The 25,164-nt window shown below is 43.2% G+C and overlaps 2 protein-coding genes across 3 annotated transcripts in view; one reads left to right on the top strand and one right to left on the bottom strand.

Annotated features, from left to right (window-relative positions):
- STXBP6 (syntaxin binding protein 6) overlaps window positions 1-17,585 on the top strand; it is a 174,082-nt gene extending 156,497 nt beyond the window's left edge. Inside the window, exons 3-4 of one of the 2 annotated variants that reach the window (XM_065593251.1) lie at window positions 12,287-12,417; window positions 17,391-17,585. In XM_065593251.1, the coding sequence (XP_065449323.1) occupies window positions 12,287-12,417; window positions 17,391-17,564 (305 nt within the window). In that variant the 3' untranslated portion in view covers window positions 17,565-17,585. The remainder of the gene's footprint in view (window positions 1-12,286; window positions 12,418-17,390) is intronic. The other variant, XM_065593250.1, reaches the window with a different exon arrangement.
- LOC135983156 (myb/SANT-like DNA-binding domain-containing protein 2) lies at window positions 4,328-6,468 on the bottom strand. Its single transcript, XM_065593249.1, has 2 exons — window positions 5,542-6,468; window positions 4,328-4,936 (listed from the first exon to the last, which is right to left on the bottom strand). The coding sequence occupies exons 1-2, from the start codon at window positions 6,080-6,082 to the stop codon at window positions 4,770-4,772; spliced, it is 708 nt and encodes a 235-aa protein (XP_065449321.1). The 5' UTR covers window positions 6,083-6,468; the 3' UTR covers window positions 4,328-4,769.
- Window positions 17,586-25,164: the final 7,579 nt, after the last annotated feature.

Here is a 25,164-nt window from a genome sequence, read left to right as displayed (position 1 = left end):
CTAATGTTTTTTATGGAACATTGTTTTACAGTTGATATACTATGATGGTTTTTGGCTCATATTGCGAATGAGGATTTAGAATATTAGTGTTCATGTACTAAGGCTCTGAGCTATGATAGTAGAAGTGCTGCTCTTCAAAAGTGGACCATAGGGCTTAAATATAATGCTTGAATCTGGGCCTTACTGTACCTTAAGGAAAAGTGATGTCTGTGTGTGTGTATTTTAGAGATAAGGTAGGTGAGGTAATATCTTTTTATTGGACCAACTTCTATTGGTGAGAGAGACAAGGTTTCCAGCTACACAGAGTTCTTCAGGTCTGGGAAACTTACTCATTGTCACAGCTAAATACAAGATTGGACAGATAAGTTTAATAGAATATGCACTAACTACTTATAAGAGACCATTCAAGGTGAAGTGGTCCGTTAACACCCCTGTTGTCATAAGAAAAAAAGGTAAGTTAATAGGTTACAGATTGTTATAATAAGACATAAATCCTGTCTATTTGTTAAGACCATGAGTTTTAGTGTCTAGCAATGAATGTTAAGCTCTCTGGCTCATGAACGTGTTGTGCAGGTTTCCTTTAAGGATGAGGACTGATAGGTCAGATAGAGAGTGATCACTTTGTGAAAAGTGTACACCCATAGGTGACATGGTGTTTTTGTCTCTTATTGTCCTGTGTGAGTTCATTCCAAATTGTTGTAGTGATTGTCTGGCTTCCCCCCACCTCATTATTGTTGGGGCATTTAGTGCACTGGATGAGGTACACCATATGTTGTGTTAGGCAAGTGTAGGACCCATAGATCTTGAAAAGTGTGTTAGCAGTGTAGAGGTGTCTGCAGGTTTTGCATCTTTTGTTCTGGCAGGGTGCCACTTTTGAGTTGGTGTGCCCTAGTCCGGGGGAGCTTGCTTCTGATAATGAGCTTAGGGTACGTCTACACTATGAAATTAGTTCGAATTTATAGAAGCCGGTTTTATTGAAATCGGTTGTATACAGCCGATTGTGTGTGTCCACACAATAAAATGCTCTAGGTGCTCTAGTCGGCGGACCGCGTCCACAGTACAAGGCTAGCGTCGACTTCCGGAGCATTGCACTATGGGTAGCTATCCCACAGTTCCCGCAGTCTCCGCCGCCCCTTTGAATTCTGGGTTGAGATCCCAATGCCCGGATGATGCAAAACAGTGTCGCGGGCGGTTCTGGGTACATGTCGTCAGGCCCCTCCCTCCCCCGTCACAGCAACGGCAGACAATAGATTCGCGCCTCTTTACCTGGGTTACCTGGGTTACCTGTGCAGACAACATGGAGCCCGCTCAGCTGAGCTCACCGTCACCATATGTCCTCTGGGTGCCGGCAGACGTGGGACTGCATTGCTACACAGCAGCAGCTGCTAACTGCCTTTTGGCGGTAGACGGTGCAGTAGACTGGTAGCCTTCATCGGCGATCTGGGTGCTGGCAGCCGTGGGGCTTGCCTTTTGTCAGTAAATGGTGTATTACGACTATTAGCCGTCCTATTACAAGTCGGGTCATCGCACGTTAGCAGAGTCTTCCCCGAGCAGCCGATTGTGCAATAGGCCTGAAGACCATCGTCATACGCCGCCCCGTATTTGCTGCCAAGCACCCAGAAAGATGCCGAGGGCTATCAGTCACGCTGCACCGTCGTCTTAAGATGTAAAAAATAGATTTGCTCTGTATTCATTTGCTTCCCCCTCCCTCCGTCAAATCAACGGCCTGCTAAGCCCAGGGTTTTCAGTTTAATCTTTGGGGGGAACATTCTGTGTGACAGTTGTTTGTGTTTCTCCCTGATGCACAGCCACCGTTCTTGATTTTAATTCCCTGTGCCTGTACGCCATGTCGTCACTCGGCCCGCCCTCCCTCCTTCCCCTAGTCCGTCAGATACTACGTTTGCGCCACAGCTCAGAGAGCCGAGAAGCGGTTCGCGCCTTTTCTTTAAATTCTGGGTTGAGATCCCAATGCCCGGATGATGCAAAACAGTGTCGCGGGCGGATCTGGGTACATGTCGTCAGGCCCCTCCCCCCTCGTCACAGCAACGCAGACAATAGATTCGCGCCTTTTTACCTGGGTTACCTGTGCAGACAACATACCACGGCAAGCATGGAGCCCGCTCAGCTCAGCTGAGCTCACCGTCACCATATGTCCTCTGGGTGCTGGCAGATGTGGGACTGCATTGCTACACAGCAGCAGCTGCTAACTGCCTTTTGGCGGTAGACGGTGTAGCATGAGTGATAGCCATGGGGCTGGCAGCCGTAGGGCTGCATTGCACCAGCCCCTTGCCAGGCGATGGTATATTATGACTGGTACCCGTCGTCATCGTATTAGTGTGGCTGTCAATCATGGCCACCTGGGCAGACATGCTACTGTTTCGATGATGATGGCTACCAGTCGTAATATACTATTTTCTGCCAATTGCCCAGTATTGTCTGCTAAGCACCCAGAAGAGGCCGAGGGCGATGCTGGGTGCTGGCGGACGTGGGGCTGGCAGCCGTGGGGCTGCATTGCTACACAGCAGCAGCCCCTTGCCTTTTGGCAGATGATGGTATTTTATGATTGGTATCCGTCATCGTCATACTGGAGAGGCTATCACTCATGCTGCACCGTCGGCTGCCAGCTTAAGATGTAAAAAATAGATTTGTTCTGTATTCATTTGCTTCCCCTTCCTCCGTGAAATCAATGGCCTGCTAAGCCCAGGGTTTTCAGTTTAATCTTTGGGGGGACCATTCTGTGTGACAGTTGTTTGTGTTTCTCCCTGTTCCTGTACCTGTACGCCATGTCGTCACTCGACCCTCCCGCCCTCCCTCCTTCTCCTGGTCCATCAGATACTACTTTCGCGCCTTTTTTCTGACCAGGCGCCATAGCTAGCACTGGGATCATGGAGCCCGCTCAGATCACCGCGGCAATTATGAGCACTATGAACACCACGCGCATTGTCCTGGAGTATATGCAGAGCCAGGACATGCCAAGGCGAAACCCGGACCAGGCGAGGAGGCGATTGCAGCGCGGCGACGAGAGTGATGAGGAAATTGACATGGACATAGACCTCTCACAAGGCACAGGCCCCAGCAATGTGGAAATCATGGTGTCACTGGGGCAGGTTGATGCCGTGGAACGCCGATTCTGAGCCCGGGAAACAAGCACAGACTGGTGGGACCGCATTGTGCTGCAGGTATGGGACGATTCCCAGTGGCTGCGAAACTTTCGCATGCGTAAGGGCACTTTCATGGAACTTTGTGACTTGCTGTCCCCTGCCCTGAAACGCCAGGATACCAAGATGAGAGCAGCCCTCACAGTTGAGAAGCGAGTGGCGATTGCCCTGTGGAAGCTTGCAACCCCAGACAGCTACCGGTCAGTCGGGAATCAATTTGGAGTGGGCAAATCTACGGTGGGGGCTGCTGTGATCCAATTTGCCAGGGCAATGAAAGACCTGGTGATAGCAAGGGTAGTGACTCTGGGCAACGTGCAGTCAATAGTGGATGGTTTTGCTGAAATGGGATTCCCAAACTGTGGCGGGGCCATAGACGGAACCCATACCCCTATCTTGTCACCGGAGCACCAAGCCACCGACTACGTAAACCGCAAGGGGTACTTTTCAATGCTGCTGCAAGCCCTGGTGGATCACAAGGGACGTTTCACCAACATCAACGTGGGATGGCCGGGAAAGGTACATGATGCTCGCGTCTTCAGGAACTCTGCTCTGTTTCGAAAGCTGGAGGAAGGGACTTTCTTCCCGGACCAGAAAGTGACCATTGGGGATGTTGAAATGCCTATCGTGATCCTTGGGGACCCAGCCTACCCCTTAATGCCATGGCTCATGAAGCCGTACACAGGCAGCCTGGACAGGAGTCAGGACCTGTTCAACTACAGGCTGAGCAAGTGCCGAATGGTGGTGGAATGTGCATTTGGACGTTTAAAAGCGTGCTGGCGCAGCTTACTGACTTGCTCAGACCTCAGCGAAAAGAATATCCCCATTGTTATTGCTACTTGCTGTGCGCTCCACAATATCTGTGAGAGTAAGGGGGAGACCTTTATGGCGGGGTGGGAGGTTGAGGCAACTCGCCTGGCCGCTGATTACGCCAGGGCGGTTAGAGGAGCACAGCAGGGCGTGGTGCGCATCAGAGAAGCTTTGAAAACGAGTTTTGTGACTGGCCAGGCTACTGTGTGAAACTTCTGTTTGTTTCTCCTTGATGAACCCTCCAAACCCCCCCCCCCCCCCTCCCCGACCCGGTTCACTCTACTTCCCTGTAAACCAACCACCCCACCCCACCCTCCCCTCCCGCTTGCAGAGGCAATAAAGTCATTTTTTTAAAACATTCATGCATTCTTTATTAGTTCCTTACAGAGGTAGGGGGATAATTGCCAAGGTAGCCTGGGATGGGTGGGGGAGGAGGGATGGAAAAGGACACACTGCATTTTAAAACTTTAAGTCTTATTGAAGGCCAGCCTTCTGATACTTGGGCGATCATCTGGGGTGGAGTGACTGGGTGGATGGAGGCCCCCCCCACCGTGTTCTTGGGCGTCTTGGTGAGGAGGCTATGGAACTTGGGGAGGAGGGCTGTTGGTTACACAGGGGCTGTAGCGGCGGTCTCTGCTCCTGCTGCCTTTCCTGCAACTCAACCATACGCTCGAGCATATCAGTTTGATGCTCCAGCAGACGGAGCATTGCCTCTTGCCGTCTGTCTGCAAGCTGACGCCACCTATCGTCTTCAGCCCGCCACTTGCTCTGTTCTTCCCGCGATTCAGCCCGCCACCTCTCCTCTCATTCATATTGGGCTTTTCTCATCTCCGACATTGACTGCCTCCACGCATTCTGCTGTGCTCTATCAGCCTGGGCGGACATCTGCAGCTCCGTGAACATCTCGTCCCTCGTCCTACGTTTTCTCTTTCTAATGTTCACGAGCCTCTGCGAAGGAGAAACATTTGCAGCTGGCGGAGGAGAAGGGAGAGGTGGTTAAAAAAGACACATTTTAGAGAACAATGGGTACACTCTTTCATTACAAGGTCGCATATTTCGGCTTGCAGGCAGCCACCGTAGGCCACAGTGTTTTGGCTTTTTTTAACCTTCTTAACATGCGGGAAAGGTTGCAAACAGCAGCGCATTTCCCATATCAAGGATGAATTGGGTTGTCCATTTAAAATGGGGTTTCAATGTAAAAGGAGGGGGCTGCAGTTTCCCGGTTAACATGCGGCACAAACACAAGTAAACCATCCCCCCCTCCCCCCACACACACACACACGATTCTCTGGGATGATCACTTCACCCCTCCCCCCACCGCGTGGTTAACAGCGGGGAACATTTCTGGTCAGAAGAGCAGGAACGGGCGCCTCTGAATGTCCCCTTAATAAAATCACCCCATTTCAACCAGGAGAGCTTTCTGGAGATGTCCCTGGAGGATTTCCGCTCCATCCCCATACACGTTAACAGACTTTTCCAGTAGATGTACTGGCCGCGATTGCCAGGGCAAAGTAATCATTAAACACGCTTGCTTTTTTTTTGTAATGTTTACAAATAGTTACAAAGTTACACTCACCAGAGGTCTCCTGTGTGCCCTGAGGGTCTTGGGTGAGTTCGGGGGTTACTGGTTCCAGGTCCAGGGTCACAAACATATCCTGGCTGTTGGGGAAACCGGTTTCTCCGCTTCCTTGCTGCTGTGAGCTACCTACAGTACCTCCATCATCATCTTCCTCGTTCCCCGAACCGTCTTCCCTGTGTGTTTCTCCAGTGAGAGAGTCATAGCACACGGTTGGGGTAGTGGTGGCTGCACCCCCTAGGATCGCATGCAGCTCCGCGTAGTAGCGGCAAGTTTGCGGCTCTGCCCCGGACCTTCCGTTTGCTTCTCTGGCTTTGTGGTAAGCTTGCCGTAGCTCCTTAATTTTCACGCGGCACTGCTGTGTGTCCCTGTTATGGCCTCGGTCCTTCATGGCCTTGGAGATCTTTTCTAATACTTTTCCATTTCTTTTACTGCTACGGAGTTCAGCTATCACTGCTTCATCTCCCCATATGGCGAGCAGATCTCGTACCTCCCGTTCGGTCCATGCTGGAGCTCTTTTGCGATCCTGGGAGGACTCCATCACGGTTACCTGTGCTGATGAGCTCTGCGGGGTCACCTGTGCTCTCCACGCTGGGCAAACAGGAAATGAAATTCAAACCTTCGCGGGTCTTTTCCTGTCTACCTGGTCAGTGCATCTGAGTTGAGAGTGCTGTCCAGAGCGGTCACAATGAAGCACTGTGGGATAGCTCCCGGAGGCCAATAACGTCGAATTCCGTCCACACTACCCCAATTCCGACCCGCAAAGACCGGTTTTATCGCTAATCCCCTCGTCAGAGGTGGTGTAAAGAAACCGGTTTAAAGGACCCTTTAAGTCGAAAGAAAGGGCTTCGTTGTGTGGACGTGTCCAGGCTTAATTCGGTTTAATGCTGCTAAAGTCGACCTAAACCCGTAGTGTAGACCAGGCCTTAGTGACGTTGGGGCCTTGTTTGAAGACCAGAAGAGGGGGTTCAGGAAAGATTTCTTTCAGGATGAATATGGGTTGTAGTTGTTTGATGATACCCCTTATGGATTCTAGTGTAGTGTGGTAGGTAGCAACTAGAGGTGTGTGATCAGAGGGGGGTTTATTTCTGTACTGAAGCAGGTTTTCTCGGGGTATTTGGGTGGCCCATTCCATGATGCCATCTACTTCTTTGGTGGAGCATCCTTGTTTGGGGAAGGTGGTTTTGAGTAGTGTTAACATGTGTATCCTGTATGTTCTCCTCAGAGCATATCCTGTGGTATCTGAGTGCTTGGTGTGTTTGGGGTGGTTACTGGATCTATGAAGATATGTGTGATGATCCATAGGTTTTTTGTATGTAGTTGTCTGTAAGGTGCCATTGCTGAAGCTGATCATGGTGTTCAGGAAGTTGATGCTAGTGTGGAAGTGTTCCAGAGGGAATTTAATGGATGGGTGGTGGTTGTTGCTGTCGTGGAAGTCTATGAGAGAGTTTAAGTTGCCTATCCAGAGGATGAAAATATCATCAGTGTATCTCAGGTATAACATTGGTTTTGTAAGAACATAAGAATAGCCATATTGGATCAGACCAAAAGTCGATCTAGCCCAGTATCCTATCTTCCGACACTGGCCAATGCTAGATGCTTCAGAGGAAATGAACAGAATAAGCAATCATCCAGTGATCCATCTCCTGTCATCCGCTCCCAGCTTCTGGCAAACAGAGACTAGCAACACTCAGAGCATGCGGTTGCACCCCGACCACCTTGTCTAATAGCCATTGATGGTGCATTTGTCCAGAAATCCTTCCTCAAACTGTCCCATGAAGAAGTTGAAATATTGGGGAGCCATCCTAATATCCCGGGCTGTTCCCATGGTTTGGACAAAGTGATTGTTGTTGAATGTAAAATTCTTATTGGTGAGAATGAAATGGATGGATGAGTTTGGTGATGTGTTTTGGGTGGATATCTGAGGGTTGTCCATTGTCTTGTAAATATTTGAAGCAGGTGGCTATGTTGTCATTGTGAGGGATGTTGGTGTATAAGGTAGTGACATTCGCGGTGGGAAGAATGGTGTTCAGCGGTAGATTGTTAATGTTGCAGAGTTTGTGGAGGAAACCAGTTTTGTCTTAGAAGAAGTTGGCCCTTTGTGTGGTGAGCGGTTTGAGAATGGTTTCTGTGGGTCCTGATATTACTTCAATAAGAGTACTGTGGCTAGATATGATGTGTCTGCCTGTGTTCCCTTGTCTGTAGGCCTTGGGAAGCATGTAGGTGGTGGGGTTTTGGCCTGTCCTTATTCTCCCAGAAATGGATTTTCTGTTACTGTATTGAATCTCTCCTGTAACTGGGAAACACTAGGGTGTGTGTGTGTGTGTGTGTGTGTGTGTGTGTGTGTGTGTGTGTGTGTGTGTGTGTGTGTGTGTGTGTGTGTAAATCTGAGATAATGTCAAAAGAATAGAACTTTTCATATGGTAATGGTGCATTTGAATAACAAATGAAGATCAGCAAAACCATGTCTTTTTATAACCAGATACATTGATTTGTGACAATGGTTAAGTAAAGGTAAATGACTTTATTTTTTCCCCTTAACAACTAATGAATGTAGATGCAATCCCTTTATCTGATGGGTGTTGAGGAAGTGGAAGACAGGGTTTGTTATCTTTTGTTTTTTGTTTTAAGTATTATGTATTCGTAGAAACTGCCTGACCAAAGCTTTGGTTCTTTAAAAAAACTTTTTGGTATTGTTCAGTTATTCGCTTCTCGGCTCTCCGAGCCCTGGTCAAGCGTAGGTAGTCTCTTGGTCTATCCAAGGCCATGATCAAGTGTCTTGATGTTTTTGGTCTTGAGATGAAAACCTTGTCTTTGCTTCTGGGACCTTGAAGTGAAAAAATTCTCTGTTTATAGAAGATCAGATTTAAAATGTATACATCTGCAATTTCACATGTTGCTTTCACATGTTTCAAAAAGGGAGAGATTTAAATGTCAACACCTCAAAGCAAAAAACACAGCAAGTCTCCCTAAACTTTACAGTCTCCACTTCAGGCACCCTCGGGGGTAAAAGGATTTTAGAAATATAGTTAATTCAGAGGACAAGGGGAAAACAGTAATAACACAGTGTTATTAAATAACCAGATTGTCCAGCACAGTGAATTACAACATAGCATTGTCAGAAATGCAGGGATATAATAATGTACTTTCAAGTGCGTGGAGAGAACATAAGGCAACAGAAAAGTGAAGTAGGAGACTGGAATAAGATATAAAAAAGTATTCATATAGTTATTTAAAAACTGTAAGATGGTTCCTAAACTACTTATTGAGAGGTCAAAAATATATATGATTTCCCTCAACAAAAAAGGCATCTCCTTTCTGTGTTTAGGGAGTGAGTCTAATACAGGAAGCCTTTTTTCCTGTTGTTGGAAGTTAGCTTTAATCTTTTAAGCACATTTCAAAACACTGGGGATAGTGTGTTTATTTAAGTTGTATGGTTTTCTATATTTTTAAAATGTAATGGCGTGTTCCCAACACTCTATACTAACTATATTCCAAAAACATTAAATTGTTTGATATAATTGAGATTGCTTTTTATTTACATGATCTCTGTTTTATTCTGAAGTACATGGAACCCATTTATTTGAACAAGTGAGAGAATTTAAGGAGTTCTGTGCTAGAATCAATATATTTTTATCAAACTGTATTTTGTCTGTGGTTCAATTACTTCCTTTTTTTAGTGCAAAATTCAATTAAGTTTATGAAATATCCAGTGAAATAACATTGACAGTACTGTCATTATTATGTATAGTTTACTATGTGTATTGACTATATACTGCAAATAAGTAACTAAACTTTTTAAATGTTGAGGATATTAAATAAGTGTAGGCTGTTATGTTAGGGACTACTGGCAGACTTCGTGGTGCTGTGAATCAATCACTGATATGAAAGTCCAAAGTAACATTAAAGGACAAGTGAAGGTGGGCAAACAGCATGTGGCTATTGGAAGAATTTACAATCTAGCTGCTTCACTGTTACAAAAATACAAGAGGAGGAAGAAATGAATGAGTGGATAGGCCAAGGCATGGGAAACAAGCCAGCGAAAGGGTGCAGGAATAAGAATATTTAACTGGTAACAAGGACACAGACATAACTTTTGGTTCTGTTTTCAGAAGCATTTAGCAGCATAGAGGCTTATAAGGAACTTCGTAATGCCTCCGGACCTGAGAAGTATAGTGCTTGTTTTATCAATAAGGAATATGTATCCTGACATGGCATCAGAGAGGAAACAATGATTTTTGTCACATTGTATATATATCAAAAGAGGCTCACTGTAATTTCCACTAGGAGTTCACTCAGGAAAAGTCACCAGAAGACCAGCCAGTACTGCAATGAATTAGAGACAATTTTACAGACGTTCACTAGCATATTCTGTGTATCAGTATGAAAGCCAGAGCCTAAAGCAGGTGAAGATCCTGGATGGAAATATAGCCCATGGCACAGGATTAAAAACTAAAGAACAATGTGTAAATGTTGTGAACACAATTAATAAAAATAATGCTAATCAAATACTCATATTTCCCTTTCTAGAGTGCTAAATTTTGTCCAATTTATTGGTTAAAATTGAAGACTGGAAATAGGTTACGTATATGGCAAGATTTTGGCTTGCTGTCCATCTCCTGTAGAGCACACTGTTTGATATTTACGCTTAGAGACTCAAGGAAGTAAATTTATCACTGTGGTGTCACAGAACGCTGTAACAAGGATACTCTGAAATAGAAGGTATCAGAGGAGTAGCCGTGTTAGTCTGGATCTGTAAAAAGCAACAAAGAGTCCTGTGGCACCTTAAAGACTAACAGATGTATTGGAACATAAGCTTTCGTGGGTGAATGCCCACTTCATCAGACTCATGCGTCTGACGAAGTGGGCATTCACCCACAAAAGCTTATCTCCAATGCATCTGTTAGTCTTTAAGGTGCCACAGGACTCTTTGTTGCTTTTTTCTGGAATAGAAGTAACTTTGTCCCCATCCCTTTGGAGATTTTGAATATTTCCATTACAGTAACTAATGATATGCTAGAGCGAGAGAGGCGCTTACAAGAGTATGTGGTGTTGAACAATGAAATTTCATATCTGTTGTTAAGGTTTAGGCCATTTTTGTTTGGAACAATCTTTTATGTTTTGGACTCTTGGTGGGTGGAAAAGAAAGATTTCTGCTTCTTCCCATCTCTGCCTTCCATGAATGCTTCCCTGTTGCCCACTTTCCTATCCCAGTGCTTATTAGAAGTGCTGAGATTCACCAGTTGAAGCCCCCTAACCAGGGAAAGCTGACACTGATTGGCAGGTACCAAGGGCATCTGGACTTCAATGCCCAGCATCCCTTAACTACTATAGGGAACCAGAAAATAAAAAACTTGCGTACATGAAACTATAGCATATGATATTTTTAATAGAAAACTATGACTGTTATCCTGTAACGTATTTTTAAAAAGCATGTTTAAGGCTTTGAAAGTACTTGTGTGTTCGGACTCATCACTTGTGTTAAGATACTGCTTTAACAGACTCCTGGTGCTGTGCAGGGTTCCCATTTTCACAATATTTGGTGTCTGTCTTTAAGTGCCAGCTCTAGGAGTCATGTTATTTCATGAGAAGCTCAGCTTTCACTTTTTTAAAAGTCTGTTTCTAGCTCTTATGGTTCTGTAGAAAAGCATGCAAATATGAAGCAAATGTGCCTTAAAGTCTTCGAAACCAGAAGGCAAATACAGTACAAGGAACCTAACATTTCTTTCTGTCTGTCTTTCTAATCTGATGGTTTTTAAGTCTATCTCATAATTTTTCAAGGCCTGACTTGGTGATTTTTGAATGCCTGGGATGTATGCTCCGAAGGACCAACGTATAATCTAAAGCTTGTAGTGTTGTAATATGAATGCAAATTTTATCATCTTGAATTGCGAAAGGAGTTTTTTATCATTTAACATATTCAAAGTTCAGTACAGATGGCCAAATCCTGCTGGCTTTACTAATGTGCAAAACCCACCAGTGAATAAGGCAGGTAGTGTTTAAGCTCCATCTTTTAGTTTACTAATGGTAGATCATTAGTATATCTTAACAGTAGATTAGCTAATGTATAGGAAGACTGTGAGGCAGTAATTAATTAATAACTTTAAAATGTTGTAATTGTAGTAAATAATTGTAAATGAATGTACATTAAAGGTTACTTACAACAAAGGGAATAGTTTTTAAATCAAATATACAAGTCGTCTTTATTTTTTTAAAAGAAGAAAACTTACATTCTCCATCCTCTGCAATTTCTATGCCACAAGTGAAGCACATTCACTCAGAACAACTCACTTACATTTTCTCCTGGTCTTGGCACAGACATGGTGATCCAAGTTTTCCATGTCATTCTGCTGTGTGCTTTTCTAGGTTGTCTCTGTGTTTCCTGGCATTCTGCACACTCCCTTTTTTTTCTCAAAATTTATTTTTCATTTCTTGTCATTTTATTTGTAAGGCATCCATTGCTTTGTTATTAATGTGCTAGGTCACTGTTATTTTGTGTGCTTGCCCAAAAATGATAATTTCTGATTGATATTTTGATATATAGTACTTTTCATCAAAGGTTGGGGTTATCCTTTTCCTCCCTTATACTTGAGGCTGTGGAAAGTAGTGTCTTCCTGACAAGTAGTGTTGAGTTGTTTTATCATAAGTTCTGTAAATAACACTTCTTTACTAATACTATTCATACATAAATGTGTTTGTATGTGTGTCTGTATTTATACTTTTTTGCTTTCTTTTATGTGTTCAGTGACGAACAAGAAACCCTCCCAGGCATCTATTACAAAAGTCAAACAGTTTGAAGGTTCCACGTCATTTGTCAGGAGATCACAGTGGATGCTTGAGCAGCTTCGCCAGGTTAATGGTATAGACTCTAATCGGGTGAGTTCATTGTACACGTCTGGAGAAAGTAACTTTGTTAGGATTTTTGCTTTTATTGTTGAGGATCAAGGCCATTCTACTGCTATCCGAATTGCAGGTGGAAGGGGCCCTATCATGACCGTTACCCCTTCTTCTTGGGGTCTTCCTCACAAAAAATCTTGGACAGTTTCCATCTTTGCATGCTGATGTATAAGCAAGTATTCTCAATTGCCCAGGTTTAAGTGCTAACTCTTGACTATCCTGTGGAGCAGTACATGTTTTCTCCCAATTTTAAGGTGAAGATTGAGCAGAATAAGCTCACTCCTGTTATGTTCCTTCACTCCTACACTTCTGGTCCTGCCTTTCTCCTCTTCTCTCTTCTGCTTCTGTCTCCTTCCCCTCTTTTGAAAGGGAAGAAGAGCCCCTTTGTTCTCTTACTGCCATGAAGAATAAGTTTCTAAGCCTACCCTTGTTGGCCTTCAGTTCATCATGGAGCTGCATCCAATATAAAACTTGGAAATCTATCCCTAGATGCTTTCTTGAATAAGATGTATCAATACCTGTGGACAGACAAAGGTGGGAGAGAGCATGGAAGGAGGGTTCCTGGAACTGGCTCTGCCTACAAACGCATCTGTTCCTTGCAGAGGTCACAAACCTTACTCTCTTTCCTGGTGCAATGCTTCCCTACAGGCTCCCCCTTAATCCAACAAACTGGCAATCTCTGTAGACTGTCCATTGCCCCTGTAGCAGTGCCTTAGTGGGTCATAACTGAGGATGCCAAATTCAGGATGAACTGCTGAAAAATAGGGCAAACACAACCCAAAACTGGTGGTGGTGATTTTATAAGATATACCAAACCAGCCACAAAAGTAAACTTCTGTTTCACCACACTGGCTAACAAGAAAACATAAAGGCAGTTTCCTCAGGCATTCCAGTTCTTATATCACCACCAAAAACACTTGATTCAGAGATGAGTGGTTCTTTACAATCTCATCAAATAAGTAGTTCTTCTGATCCCAAAGGACCAGCCACTCACCCAGGTTAATATATATCTTAGATCTTACCCAAAAATTATGCTGATGCCAATCCTTTAGTATCAAAAATCTAAAGGTTTATCTATAAGAAAAAAGAAAGAAGGGTGAGAGTTAAAATTGGTTAAAGGAATCTATTACATACAGTAATGGCAAAGTTCTCGGTTCATGATTGTAGCAGTGATGGAATAAAGAGCTGGCTTAAGTCAAGTCTCTGGAGTACATACACAGCCTGGATGGGTCATTCAGTCCTTTGTTCAGAGCTTCAGTTTATAGCACAGTTCCTCCAGACTAAGAAGCAGGATTGAAGACAAAATTGAGGTGTTTTCAGGGCCTTTTATAGCTTTTGCCCTGTGGAGGGCATCCCATTGTTCTTACTATGGAAAAATTACAGCAACAAGATGGAGTTGGAGTCACATGGGCAAGTCACATGTCCATGCATTTCACCTAGTCACAGCAGGAAATTCCATTAAGTGTAGATAGGCTTCTCCCATGGTCCATTGTGGTTAAACGTTCTTTCGATGGGCCACTCAATTTGAATAGTCCCTCCAAGATGTGCTGGGCATTACCTTGTGGGAGTTACCTCAGGAGCAAACATTTAAATTCCTAGTATAGGGCCAATACTTCAAATACAAAAATGATGCATGCATACATATAGCATAATCATAACCAGCAAATCATAGCCTTTTCATAGACACCTCACTTGACAACCTTTGTACAAGATTTGCTGCAAATATATAACAGTGGTTGCAACAATGAGCTATATCGTCATTATCTGGGTTTTTCTTCTTTCAGAATTTCTAACATATATCTGTGTTAAGTGCACCAAACAGATTTGCTAAGTACAAGCTAGTTAAAGATAAAACCTTTTTAAGCACCAGCTAGAAATTAATGTGTGCAGCCTTAGGAGTTGGAGATTTAAATCACATCTTGTGGGCATAAACATTATGTAGTATAAAGTACACAAATACATTATACAATGAAACATGCTTATTGAGTATGGATGAGATCCTAGATTGTCTAAAGTCACATTCTGATTGGTCATATCTTTTTTAATGATGATGCACTAGTGTACCAACTCCTCTCAGTGCACATCTGAGACCTCATTACTGAAAAATGAAATTTAAAAAAAAATCCATACACCTATTCTAATTGTGTGGAGGGGGAAAAGATAAAGGAGGCTCCTGTGTCATTGTAGGGGTGATGTATGGAGAGACAATAAGGGGGAAGGAGAGGGAAAAGTCAGTTTGAAACAGACCACCCATGCCCAAAAGTGCTAAGCTGTCCTGTCAGCAGCAGTTTGGAAACCACTCGGAACCTTGCTGTTAAATATATTCTGACTAGAATGGAAAATACAATACCATTTTCTCTTTTCCTTCTACCAGGAACTATTTTTCTTAGTGGAAGAATACAGTGCAATAAACTTCTCTATTTAATTTTCAATCAGACATACTCTAATAGTAAGACGTGCCAGGGCGTGCATTAGTAAATTACTGGAGCGCTTTGTAGGCAAAAGGCTAAACATATCTGAAGCCTGTTCCAATGGCCTACTAATGCATGTCCTGTTGTGGCTCATTGCTGTACATCAGTGCATATATCATATCATGTCATTGATATGGATGGATTGTCCTAGATTGCCGGGTGAAGGAAGCAAACCACATGATCAGAGTCTAGTATCAGGGGGTAGCCGTGTTAGTCTGTATCTACAAAAACAACAAGGAGTCTGGTGGCACCTTAAAGACTAACAGATTTATTTGAGCATAAGCTTTCGTGGATAAAAACCTCACTTCTTCGGATGCATAGAGTGAAAGTTACAGATGCAGGCATTATATACTGACACATGGAGATCAGGGAGTTACTTCGCAAGTGGAGAACCAGTGTTGACAGGGCCAATTCAATCAGGGTGGATGTAGTCCACTCCCAATAATGGATGAGGTGGTGTCAATTCCAGGAGAGGAAATGCTGCTTCTGTAATGAGCCAGCCACTCCCAGTCCCTATTCAAGCCCAGATTAATGGTGTTAAATTTGCAAATGAATTTTAGTTCTCCTGTTTCTCTTTTAAGTCTGTTTCTGAAGTTTTTTTGTTCAATGATAGTGACTTTTAAATCTGTAATAGAATGACCAGGGAGATTGAAGTGTTCACTTACTGGATTATGTATGTTACCATTCCTGATATCCGATTTGTGTCCATTTATTCTTTTACATAGGGACTGTCCAGTTTGGCCAATGTACATGGCAGAGGGGCATTGCTGGCACATGATGGCATATATAACATTCGTAGACGTGCAGGTAAATGAGCCCTTGATGGTGTGGCTGATGTGGTTGGGTCCTCTGATGGTGTCGCTATAGAGTAGATATGGGGACAGAGTAGTCAACGAGGTTTGCTACAGGGATTGGTTCCTGGGCTGGTGTTTCTGTGGTGTGGTGTGGTGTGGTGTGTAGTTGCTGGTGAGTATTTGCTTCATGGTTGGGGGGGTTGTCTGTAAGCGAGGACTGGCCTGCCTTCCAAGGTCTGTGACAGTGAAGGATCATTTTCCAGGATAGGTTGTAGATCGGGGCTAATGCGCTGGAGAGGTTTTAGCTGGGGGCTGTATGTGATGGCCAGTGGTGTTCTGTTATTGTCCTTGTTGGGCCTGTCCTGTAGTAGGTGATTTCTGGGTACCCGTCTTGCTCTGTCAATCTGTTTCCTCACTTCCCCAGGTGGGTATTGTAGTTTTACGAATGCTTGATAAAGATCATGTAGGTGTTTGTCTCTGTCTGAGGGGTTGGAGCAAATCCGGTTGTATCTTAGGGCTTGGCTGTAGACAATGGTTCGTGTGATGTGTCTTGGATGGAAGCTGGAGGCATGTAGGTACGTATAGCGGTCAGTAGGTTTCCGGTATAGGGTGGTGTTTATGTGAGGACAAAGTCACTGGCGACACCATCAGAGGACCCAACCACATCAGCCACACCATCAAGGGCTCATTCACCTGCACATCCACTAATGTTATATATGCCATCGTGTGCCAGCAATGCCCCTCTGCCATGTACATTGGCCAAACCGGACAGTCCCTATGTAAAAGAATAAATGGACACAAATCGGACATCAGGAATGGTAACATACATAAGCCAGTAAGTGAACACTTCAATCTCCCTGGTCATTCTATTACAGATTTAAAAGTCACTGTCATTGAACAAAAAAACTTCAGAAACAGACTTAAAAGAGAAACAGCAGAACTAAAATTCATTTGCAAATTTAACACCATCTGTAACTTTCACTCTATGCATCCGAAGAAGTGATGTTTTTACCCATGAAAGCTTATGCCCAAATAAATCTGTTAGTCTTTAAGGTGCCACCAGACTCCTTATGATCAGAGTCTGTTTCTTTTTGCAGTTGGCACAGCGTTTGGAATGTGGCTGTATTTTTTTAACTGCCTGCCTGCTGCCCAAGTTGAATCCAGACTATTAGCCCTGCAGCCTTTTAGGAAACATTACAACCTACCCAAACTATGACTTGTAGTTTCTTCTTATGTCCCCATTCTCCTCAATGGCCTGGAATGCCCATTTGGAGTAATTTCCCATAATTCATCACAACCAGAGAATCCATGTTGCACAGCTCCCCCTTCCAAAAACAGGAATCTGTGTTGCATTGCTCCACTTATAGAGGAGAAAGGGCACACGAGTACACTATACCCCCATAAGGCACTACAACTCTCATTTTTGGGTGAAATCTTTCAGTTTTGAGTTTTTATTGAAAACTTGAAAATACTCCTAGAAATTTCCATTAAGAAACATTTTTTTTTTTCATTTTCATCAAAGATTTCTTCAGGAAAAAAGAATTTCATACCAGCTGTAAAAGTGAATGTCTGTCATTTAAAATAATTTATTTTAAATTGCTTTATTAAAAATGTCCATTGCTACATGTAATTTTCAAATCAGTTTTAAAATATAGTACCAGTGATTCAAATGTTGTTTTTCCTCTAGGATTCTCCAGAATTTGATTTACTATTTGAAAATGCTTTTGACCAATGGGTAGCAAGCACGGCTTCCGAAAAATCCACATTCTTTCAGATTCTTCATCACACTTGTCAGCGCTACCTTACAGACAAGAAGCCAGAATTTATCAACTGCCAGTCTAAAATTATGGGAGGTAAGTAAAGGGAGACTGAAATACTTCTGGGGACTGAACATGAATTCCTCTGTTTTATATTGTTTTTATAATGTAGACTGTATACACAATTGTGTTTAATGTGTCTGCATTGTTTTGAACATACAAAGTGCTGTGTAAGTGTTATTTTTTGGATTTTGTAAGTAAAAACTGTTGCATATATTTGCACAAAAGAGGAAGAACCATGTCTAGTTGCCATAGAAGTGTTCTTTCTGATGGAATTATTTATAACACTAGTCACTGGGTTAAGAACTGACATCAGTCATCCTAAAGAGCTGGTTTGCTCAGCAGAATAGACAACCATTCAACTGCGGCGCTGGGTAGTTTGGTCTCTAAGGATGTGGAGTTGTTACTTTACTGGAAAAACCTTCCTGCCCAGCCCGCCCCCTCTCTCATGCCCCCCCCCTCCAAGGTTTTAATTTATTTTGCTTTAAGATGTGTGAGATGTAAGAACACTTCCCCATTTTTAATTGCATCCTTTCCTCTCAGTTCTTCAGAATACCAACTTAAAAGCTTGAAAAATTAATTCCTTTCCCCACTGATTTTGTTCTTTTCCATTTAGAAAACATTGATTTTTCCACCCTCTTCTGCAAGAGCTAAATTAGAATAACTGTTGTTAAACAATAACCATTCCATTCAGTGCTTTATCGTGCCAAAACATCTCTGTCTGTGCACCAGTATTGATGTCAGCATCGTTCTAAGACATGTCAGTGTGTGTTAGTGAACTGCTGCTTCAGAGAGCAGAAAGCTCTCCCAATAATTGGTGACTCTTTTTTTGTAATTTCTTATGGCAAATATATAAGCATATATTTGACATCTCAAAAAATTTATACAGATCACTGGAACCTATAAGACAAAATATCGGAGCCCCAGTCCTCTGCTCTGACTGAGCTGCGTTAGGTGTGAAACCCAAGTTCTAAAGGGAGGTGGGTTTATTCCACTTCTCTGGTCCACAAGGCTGCTGCATTTAACATGGCAAACTCTGAGCTTTTTTAACTAATTGCCAAAGGGATCATGGCAGTGCCTGGAGATCACTGCCATGCATTGTGCTTTGGCCATGTCTCCTCCCATTCTTTATGCTGGCGCTGGGAGAGGGTGGCATGGGGCTGGCTGTGCCAGCTTCACACTACCCAGGGACTCCCGACACCAGTATCTTTTCAATATTCACTACAAACCTCATTGACTCACAGTGGCATTTTCTGTTCTAGTGTTTGTTCTTTTGCAAAACTTTTCACTGCTGCTAACCCTGATGCTGATCCAGCAGTGGTAGCGATGTTGAGAGTGCTAACATAAGCTAGGGCAGCATTGTTTATAATACCATGTCATTTTGACCTGCTCAAAAAAGTGTTATTCAAAATAGTGTGTTAAAATAATGAGAGGCATGTGGAGCTTTTTCTAAAGTAAGACTCCCACTACTAGTGTTCCAGTGAAGAAACTTACATTTGGGTGGCAAAGGGTCAAATACGTCTCTTTTAACTTGCTAAAAATCATCTGTATAGCTTACAAGTGTTGTGCCATGATAGATGAGTGAACTGTCATCTAGATATACATATTAATACAGTACTTTTTTCGCCTCCACTACCACTTCATCCCTGACCCTCTGATAGCTGCTAAGTGCATTCTTCAGTCCAAAAGGCACTATTTGGGGATTGGAAAAAGTCACATGGTAAATACAGTCTCCACCTTACTTTTCTGCTCTGTTTCAATTTGCACATGTACTAATGGCAGATCTAAGGTACCAAACAGTCAAAATCATTTCAGAGATTCAAGAATCTATTGCATCTCTTGTAATACATAAATTGAGCTTCTGAGAATACAAAAATGTTCCTTGTAATTAAAAATATTGGACCTAACATGACTGTTGTGTATAGTAACTGAAATGGCTATGCCTTTTCTAGCATCTCTTGCTCTAGGGTCTTAATTATCCCTTGTATTTTTTTAGTGACAACTACAGAGGTTTTCTCGTCCAGTCTCAATTTTGATTCGGGGAATCTTTTTGCTTCCTCCTTAGTGTTGCATACAATTCCAAACATTGAGTTTTCACTTCCTCATAATGTTTGGAATCTTTTACACATTCCTGAAGTATATACACATTTTTTGTTCATCAGCAGAATCTGTAATGAAAGTGACAGAATATCCACAATATAAGTTGTCTTCATGTGTGATGCAGAGCGAGAATTCTGGGCTCCGATAGTATTTCGGGTCGTACTACATACCCTTGATATGTTCATTCAATGAAAACTTTATATGTTTGCCTGCCATTGCACATTGATTTATATGCCACTGATATACAAAAAAGTTGTCCATAATACTATAAGTAAGCTATTTTTTTTAATGGTAACCTATCCGTAGGAACAGATGAATTCCTTTCTTGAGTGACATGTCAATGTGATGGTTCTGTTTGGCATTGCTGAATTTCATTTGCCAAGATTCATTCTTTTTAACACACATTTGTTTCCAATAGTGTTCACTCACTAATTTCCTGGTGGCTTCAGTATACACAACAGGATTCTTGCCAATTCTGGATTTTTCACGAGCACTACCCCTGACTCAAAGAGCACTATCTGAAAGGTTTGAGGCCTCCTCTTCTCCTTGTCACTTTTCTTATCACAAGACTGAGATGTTACTTCTCCCAGGACTCTGTACAAGTCTTACTTTACAGAGTTTCTGGGTATTATCCAATGGATCTTGCAGATGGATTCCTGGATATCTCAAAACAATCCAAATTGTTTCTTTTAGGGCTTGTCTATACTTACGCGCTGGTTCGGCGGCAGGCAATCGAACTTCTGGGTTCGATTTATCGCGTCTTGTCTGGACGCGATAAATCGAACTCAGAAGTGCTCCCTGTTGACTCCGGTAATCCTGCTCGCCGTGAGGAGTACGCGGAGTCGACGGGGGAGCCTGCCTGCCGGGTCTGGACCGCGGTAAGTTCGAACTAAGGTACGTCGACTTCAGCTACGTTATTCACATAGCTGAAGTTGCGTACCTTACTTCGATTTGGGGGTTTAGTGTAGACCAAGCCTTAGTTTCCGCACACAAAAATAATTGCTTGAAGATTGAGTACCCAGTGAATAATTCTGCAGTACTTTTTAGTAGTGGAAAAGACCCAGTTCAGAGAGGTGAGATCAGAAAACATGATGAAGTGCGAGTTTGCCAAGCAATGTCTCATTTCAATGTCTCATTTTTCATCAGCTCATAACACAGGTATTCACTGTATTTCATTGGTATTCACACAGGTATTCACTGCACCTGCCAAAGCCTTGACTCTTTGAGCTGTTATATGTCAAACTGTACTTTTGTCCACATATTAATTCTTTGGAAGTAATGGATCTGAATGTGCCCAGATTGGAAGTTAAATTAAGCTCCCATCTTCAAAAGCCTTATGATACTTCTCTGTCAAGAGCCACAACAGTCTTCCAACTGATTTGTTTTGATAGTGACTAGCTCTTGGACACACTTGGAGCTCTTCTTGTGAAAATTGGTTAACTAAAAAAGCCTTCATGCCTAATTTGTCTTTCCACTTTTACTCATCCAGTTCAGCCATCTGGGTCACCTCCCTCAGAAACTTTTTCTAGCTATTCATAAAGGTCTGGTTGAAAGTCTACTCTCTGTATTACCTTCAAAAGCTTTTCCCTAAAGCTGCTTATATCACAAATGCTTATTCTACTCAGTTTCCAAGTAGGCATTCTGAAATTGAGTCTTGTCTTTCAGAAATCCATGCTGAAAATCAGTCCAACATCTTACTCTGTTTCATGCTACCTCGCATAATTCCTATATAATAGCATTAAAGTGTGTTGCTTAAACTAACCATCATCTTAGAATCATTCTTTGGGTATAAAACATCTACTGAGACCTTATATGGGTTTGTGTACTCTTCCCCTTGTCTAAACAGCGGGAAGAGCATCTGCTGGAAAGATTCACAGTTCTTCCACTTAAGATTCTACAGATGAAAACCTGTGGAACTATCAGAATCATTTGTGTCAGGTTTGGTTTTATCTAATTCTACAGGCTGGAATTTCTTATGTTCGTTATCTGCAGCACCTTGTTTTATAAGTCTCTGCAGCAATTCTGTAATGTGCTTTTGCTTGAAGAAATTGAGGAAAATGTAGTTGTCACTCAAACAATCTAATTAAGCTATTCAGTCTGTTTCCTGAGTGATTAACTCTTCTGATCTCTTTCTGGCTGAGTCTTCCAAACTGTGAAACAAAGGCATAATCTGATTTATACCCCCAGGAAGGTAAACAGACACAGATGTTCTCAACCAGATCCCAAATACTATCTTGTTACATTCTTACTACCACCTCCTCACTGGCCTTTGTCTCCTTCCTCATACAATCAGAGTATGTTCTTGTCATCTTCCATCCTCAAAGCCATTGCTTGACCCCACCTGCCTCTTATTCCCCTTCACCTCTAAATTCACTCAACACTCCTTTCCCACCTGTGATCTCAAATTCTTCCCTAATTTAATCTTCTCTTCTCCAGATGATCATTCCAACTTCTTAATGCATTATCCTCCCTGAGTTTTCATTATACCATCCTCTCCTTATTTTCCTTCTACTTCTGACATTTCCTTGTGTGTCTGTTGATGGGTTTCCCCTCTGCTTTTCTTCTACTACATCTCTACCTCGATATAACGCTGTCCTCGGGAGCCAAAAAATCTTACCGCGTTATAGGTGAATCCGCGTTATATCGAACTTGTTTTGATCCACCGGAGTGTGCCCCCCTCCCCCCCCCCCCGAGCGCTGCTTTACCGCGTTATATCTGAATTCGTGTTATATCCAGTAACGTTATATCGGGGTAGAGGTGTATTTGGAGGTGATTTTCATTTCAATTGCTCTTCTTCCTTTATGCCCTTTCCTAAAGCAATCCCAAGGGCTCACATGGCTTCAATTGCCAGTTCTGTGCCAGTGACTCACATCTCTCTAGCCTGGTCCACATTAACCCCCCACTTCGAACTAAGGTATGCAAATTCAGCTACGTCAATAACGTAGCTGAATTCGAAGTACCTTAGTTCGAACTTACCACGGGTCCAGACACAGCAGGAAGGCTCCCCCGTCGATGCTGCGTACTCCTCTCGCCGAGCTGGAGTACCGGCGTCGATGGCGAGCACTTCCGGAGTCGATCCGGGATCGATTTATCGCATCTAGACAAGACGCGATAAATCAATCCCAGAAGATCGATTGCTTACCGCCGGACCCGGAGGTAAGTGTAGACCTACCCTTTGTCTCCTGAGCTGTTTCACTTTGTCCAACCCCGCATAACAGCCTGTCTGTGACCTCTGTTCCTGAATGCAGACATGCCAACTCTCACGAATTAATCATGAGAGACACGATTTCTAAGTAAAAATTAATCCTGACACCTCGCATTTGAGAGCTCTATCCCCAGATCATGAATCAGGATTAACGTTACGTAGAAAGTGCTGTGGCAGTTCGGGTGCCTGCCATCAGTCATCCCCCGGGTTCCTGCTATCTGCCCAAGGTGACTATGGCTCCTGCTGTCACCCCTGGGCTGACAGCAGCAGCCACAGTTGCTACGGAGAGAAGTTCCTGCTGTCAGCCTGCCCTGGTTGGCCAGGGCTCCCGCTGTCAGTCCCAGCTCTGGGGCGGCCGGGGCTCCTCTACCAGCCTGGGAAGTAGGAGGGAGACCCCACTGCAGCCCCCTAGGCCTGGCCAGGGTGAAGAACCCTAAGAGGAGCAGAGAAGAGGCTGGGAAGGCTGAACTATGGCCTGGGACTTCAGGGGGACAGAAGTGAGAAGGTTGGGGGCTGATGGGGGGGGGGTTTGTATTGATGAGTTCAGAGCAGATGGTGTGTGTGCTGGGAGGGTGAATTGAGGGTGGTGGGGGTTGATGGGGTAGGAGGGCTGAACTGATGGGGTGGTGATGATAGAGAACAGGCTGGGCAGATGTGGGGGTGAGAGCTCTTGCAGCAAGGGCCAAAATTCCCTTATCCAGTACATATGGGAGAGCAGGCAATGCTAATTGTCACATGCGCACACACACTGGGGATGGGGGGTGTGGGGTCCCATGTGGAGCGGATAAAGCACACGACCAATGTGGTTGCAAGCTGAATCGAATCCTGTTTATTACAAGCTTTCTTTTATAATCTTTTTCAACATTACATAACACAATTAGGCTATAATCCCACATCTACGGATTGGACGAGAAGGAGAATCATGCATCTATCTCATGTACAGCCCCACACCGATTGGTTCAACCATTCCTTACATAAGGCCATGATTTATTACCTTGTTTACTTGCAAGGCCATGAGCCGTTGCATGGCAAGTGTCCCATCGTGACCCTTACCTCCTCATGGAACTTTCCATTAGGTTGGTGTAGGGATGATACATCCCCACCGGGGGCGGGGGGGGGGGGGGGGGAGGAGACTGACCTAAAAAACACAATATAATTTGTTTTTAAAATCTCATTATTTGGGAGGGTCCGATTCCTGATTTTTCATCTCTTGAATTGGTAATGCTGTGAATGTCTCGCTGTCAACTTAATGTAAGCGCAGATAGCTAAAATTGAGCTGGTTTTCTTCTATCCCAAACCATTACCCCAATTTTCTTAATCTTGACAACACCAGTATTTGCTTTTTCACTCAGGCTCATAATTCTGGAGCTCCTTTGACTTGTACCTCTGCCCACCTCGCACATCTAAAACTTTACTTCTCTGAAGTTAACTCTAGTGCAGACCCTCATCTGTACTCTTGACTGAAGCAACATTTTCTCTGACCTTCCTAACTCCCACATTGTTTCACTCTAGTCCATACAAAACAGTGCCTCCATACTCATTTTCCTTGACATGTCATTCTGCCATATCACCTCTTCCTCCACTGGTTCCCCACTCCTCCATAGTAGCAGTTTGAATCTTCTGATGTTGCCTTCAAAGTCAAAAGGTTACTTTCTATTTTAAAAGGCACTACTCTCCCAGGTCTTGGCAAATCTCTCCACCTGGTTATCATACTTTTTGTTCCATTTTCTCCTATCAGCGGTTTCTCATTTTAGAGTACGAGCTCTTTGTGTTTGTACCATGCCTAGCAAATGGTAGTTTCTACCAGAAACACATAATAATAATAAACTCTGCTAATGGTGTAGCCACAAAACCCAAATGATCATCGCCTCTCAACACCACCTGACAATAGGAAGTCCCCTGCCAATCCCTCATCAACAAACTGTATCCATTATTATCGTGGGACTGTTGGGAAATATTTTTAAAATACCATCAAATCATACAATTAGAGGCTATATTTTAATATGTAAGCACCACTGGATGGGAAGGTAATTTAACTTTCAAATTTAATATCTGTATTTCCTGACTTTGAGCATTCAGATCCATAACCTTAATGTAACATTAACAATTTGTATATAAAACAATATACAGTATAATTACAGAATTGTATTGTGTGTATGTATACATAAAGGGTACAATCTTTATGAAAACCCTAATGAAGTCGGTATTATTAGGAAAAGGGCACAGATGAGATTAGCTTAGTTGGTAGAAAGCTGTCATATAAAATGGGGTTGGTTTTTCTCACTGCTGGCATTTGGTTATTACTACTGTTTATTCCTTACATGTGTAATACATGGAAA

The sequence above is a fragment of the Chrysemys picta genome, chromosome 4 (assembly GCF_011386835.1).
Source record: "Chrysemys picta bellii isolate R12L10 chromosome 4, ASM1138683v2, whole genome shotgun sequence".
In the NCBI taxonomy this organism is placed as follows: Eukaryota; Metazoa; Chordata; order Testudines; family Emydidae; genus Chrysemys; species Chrysemys picta.
The sequence above is the reverse complement of the archived record's forward strand: the minus strand, read 5'-3'. Positions and strand labels throughout refer to the sequence as shown.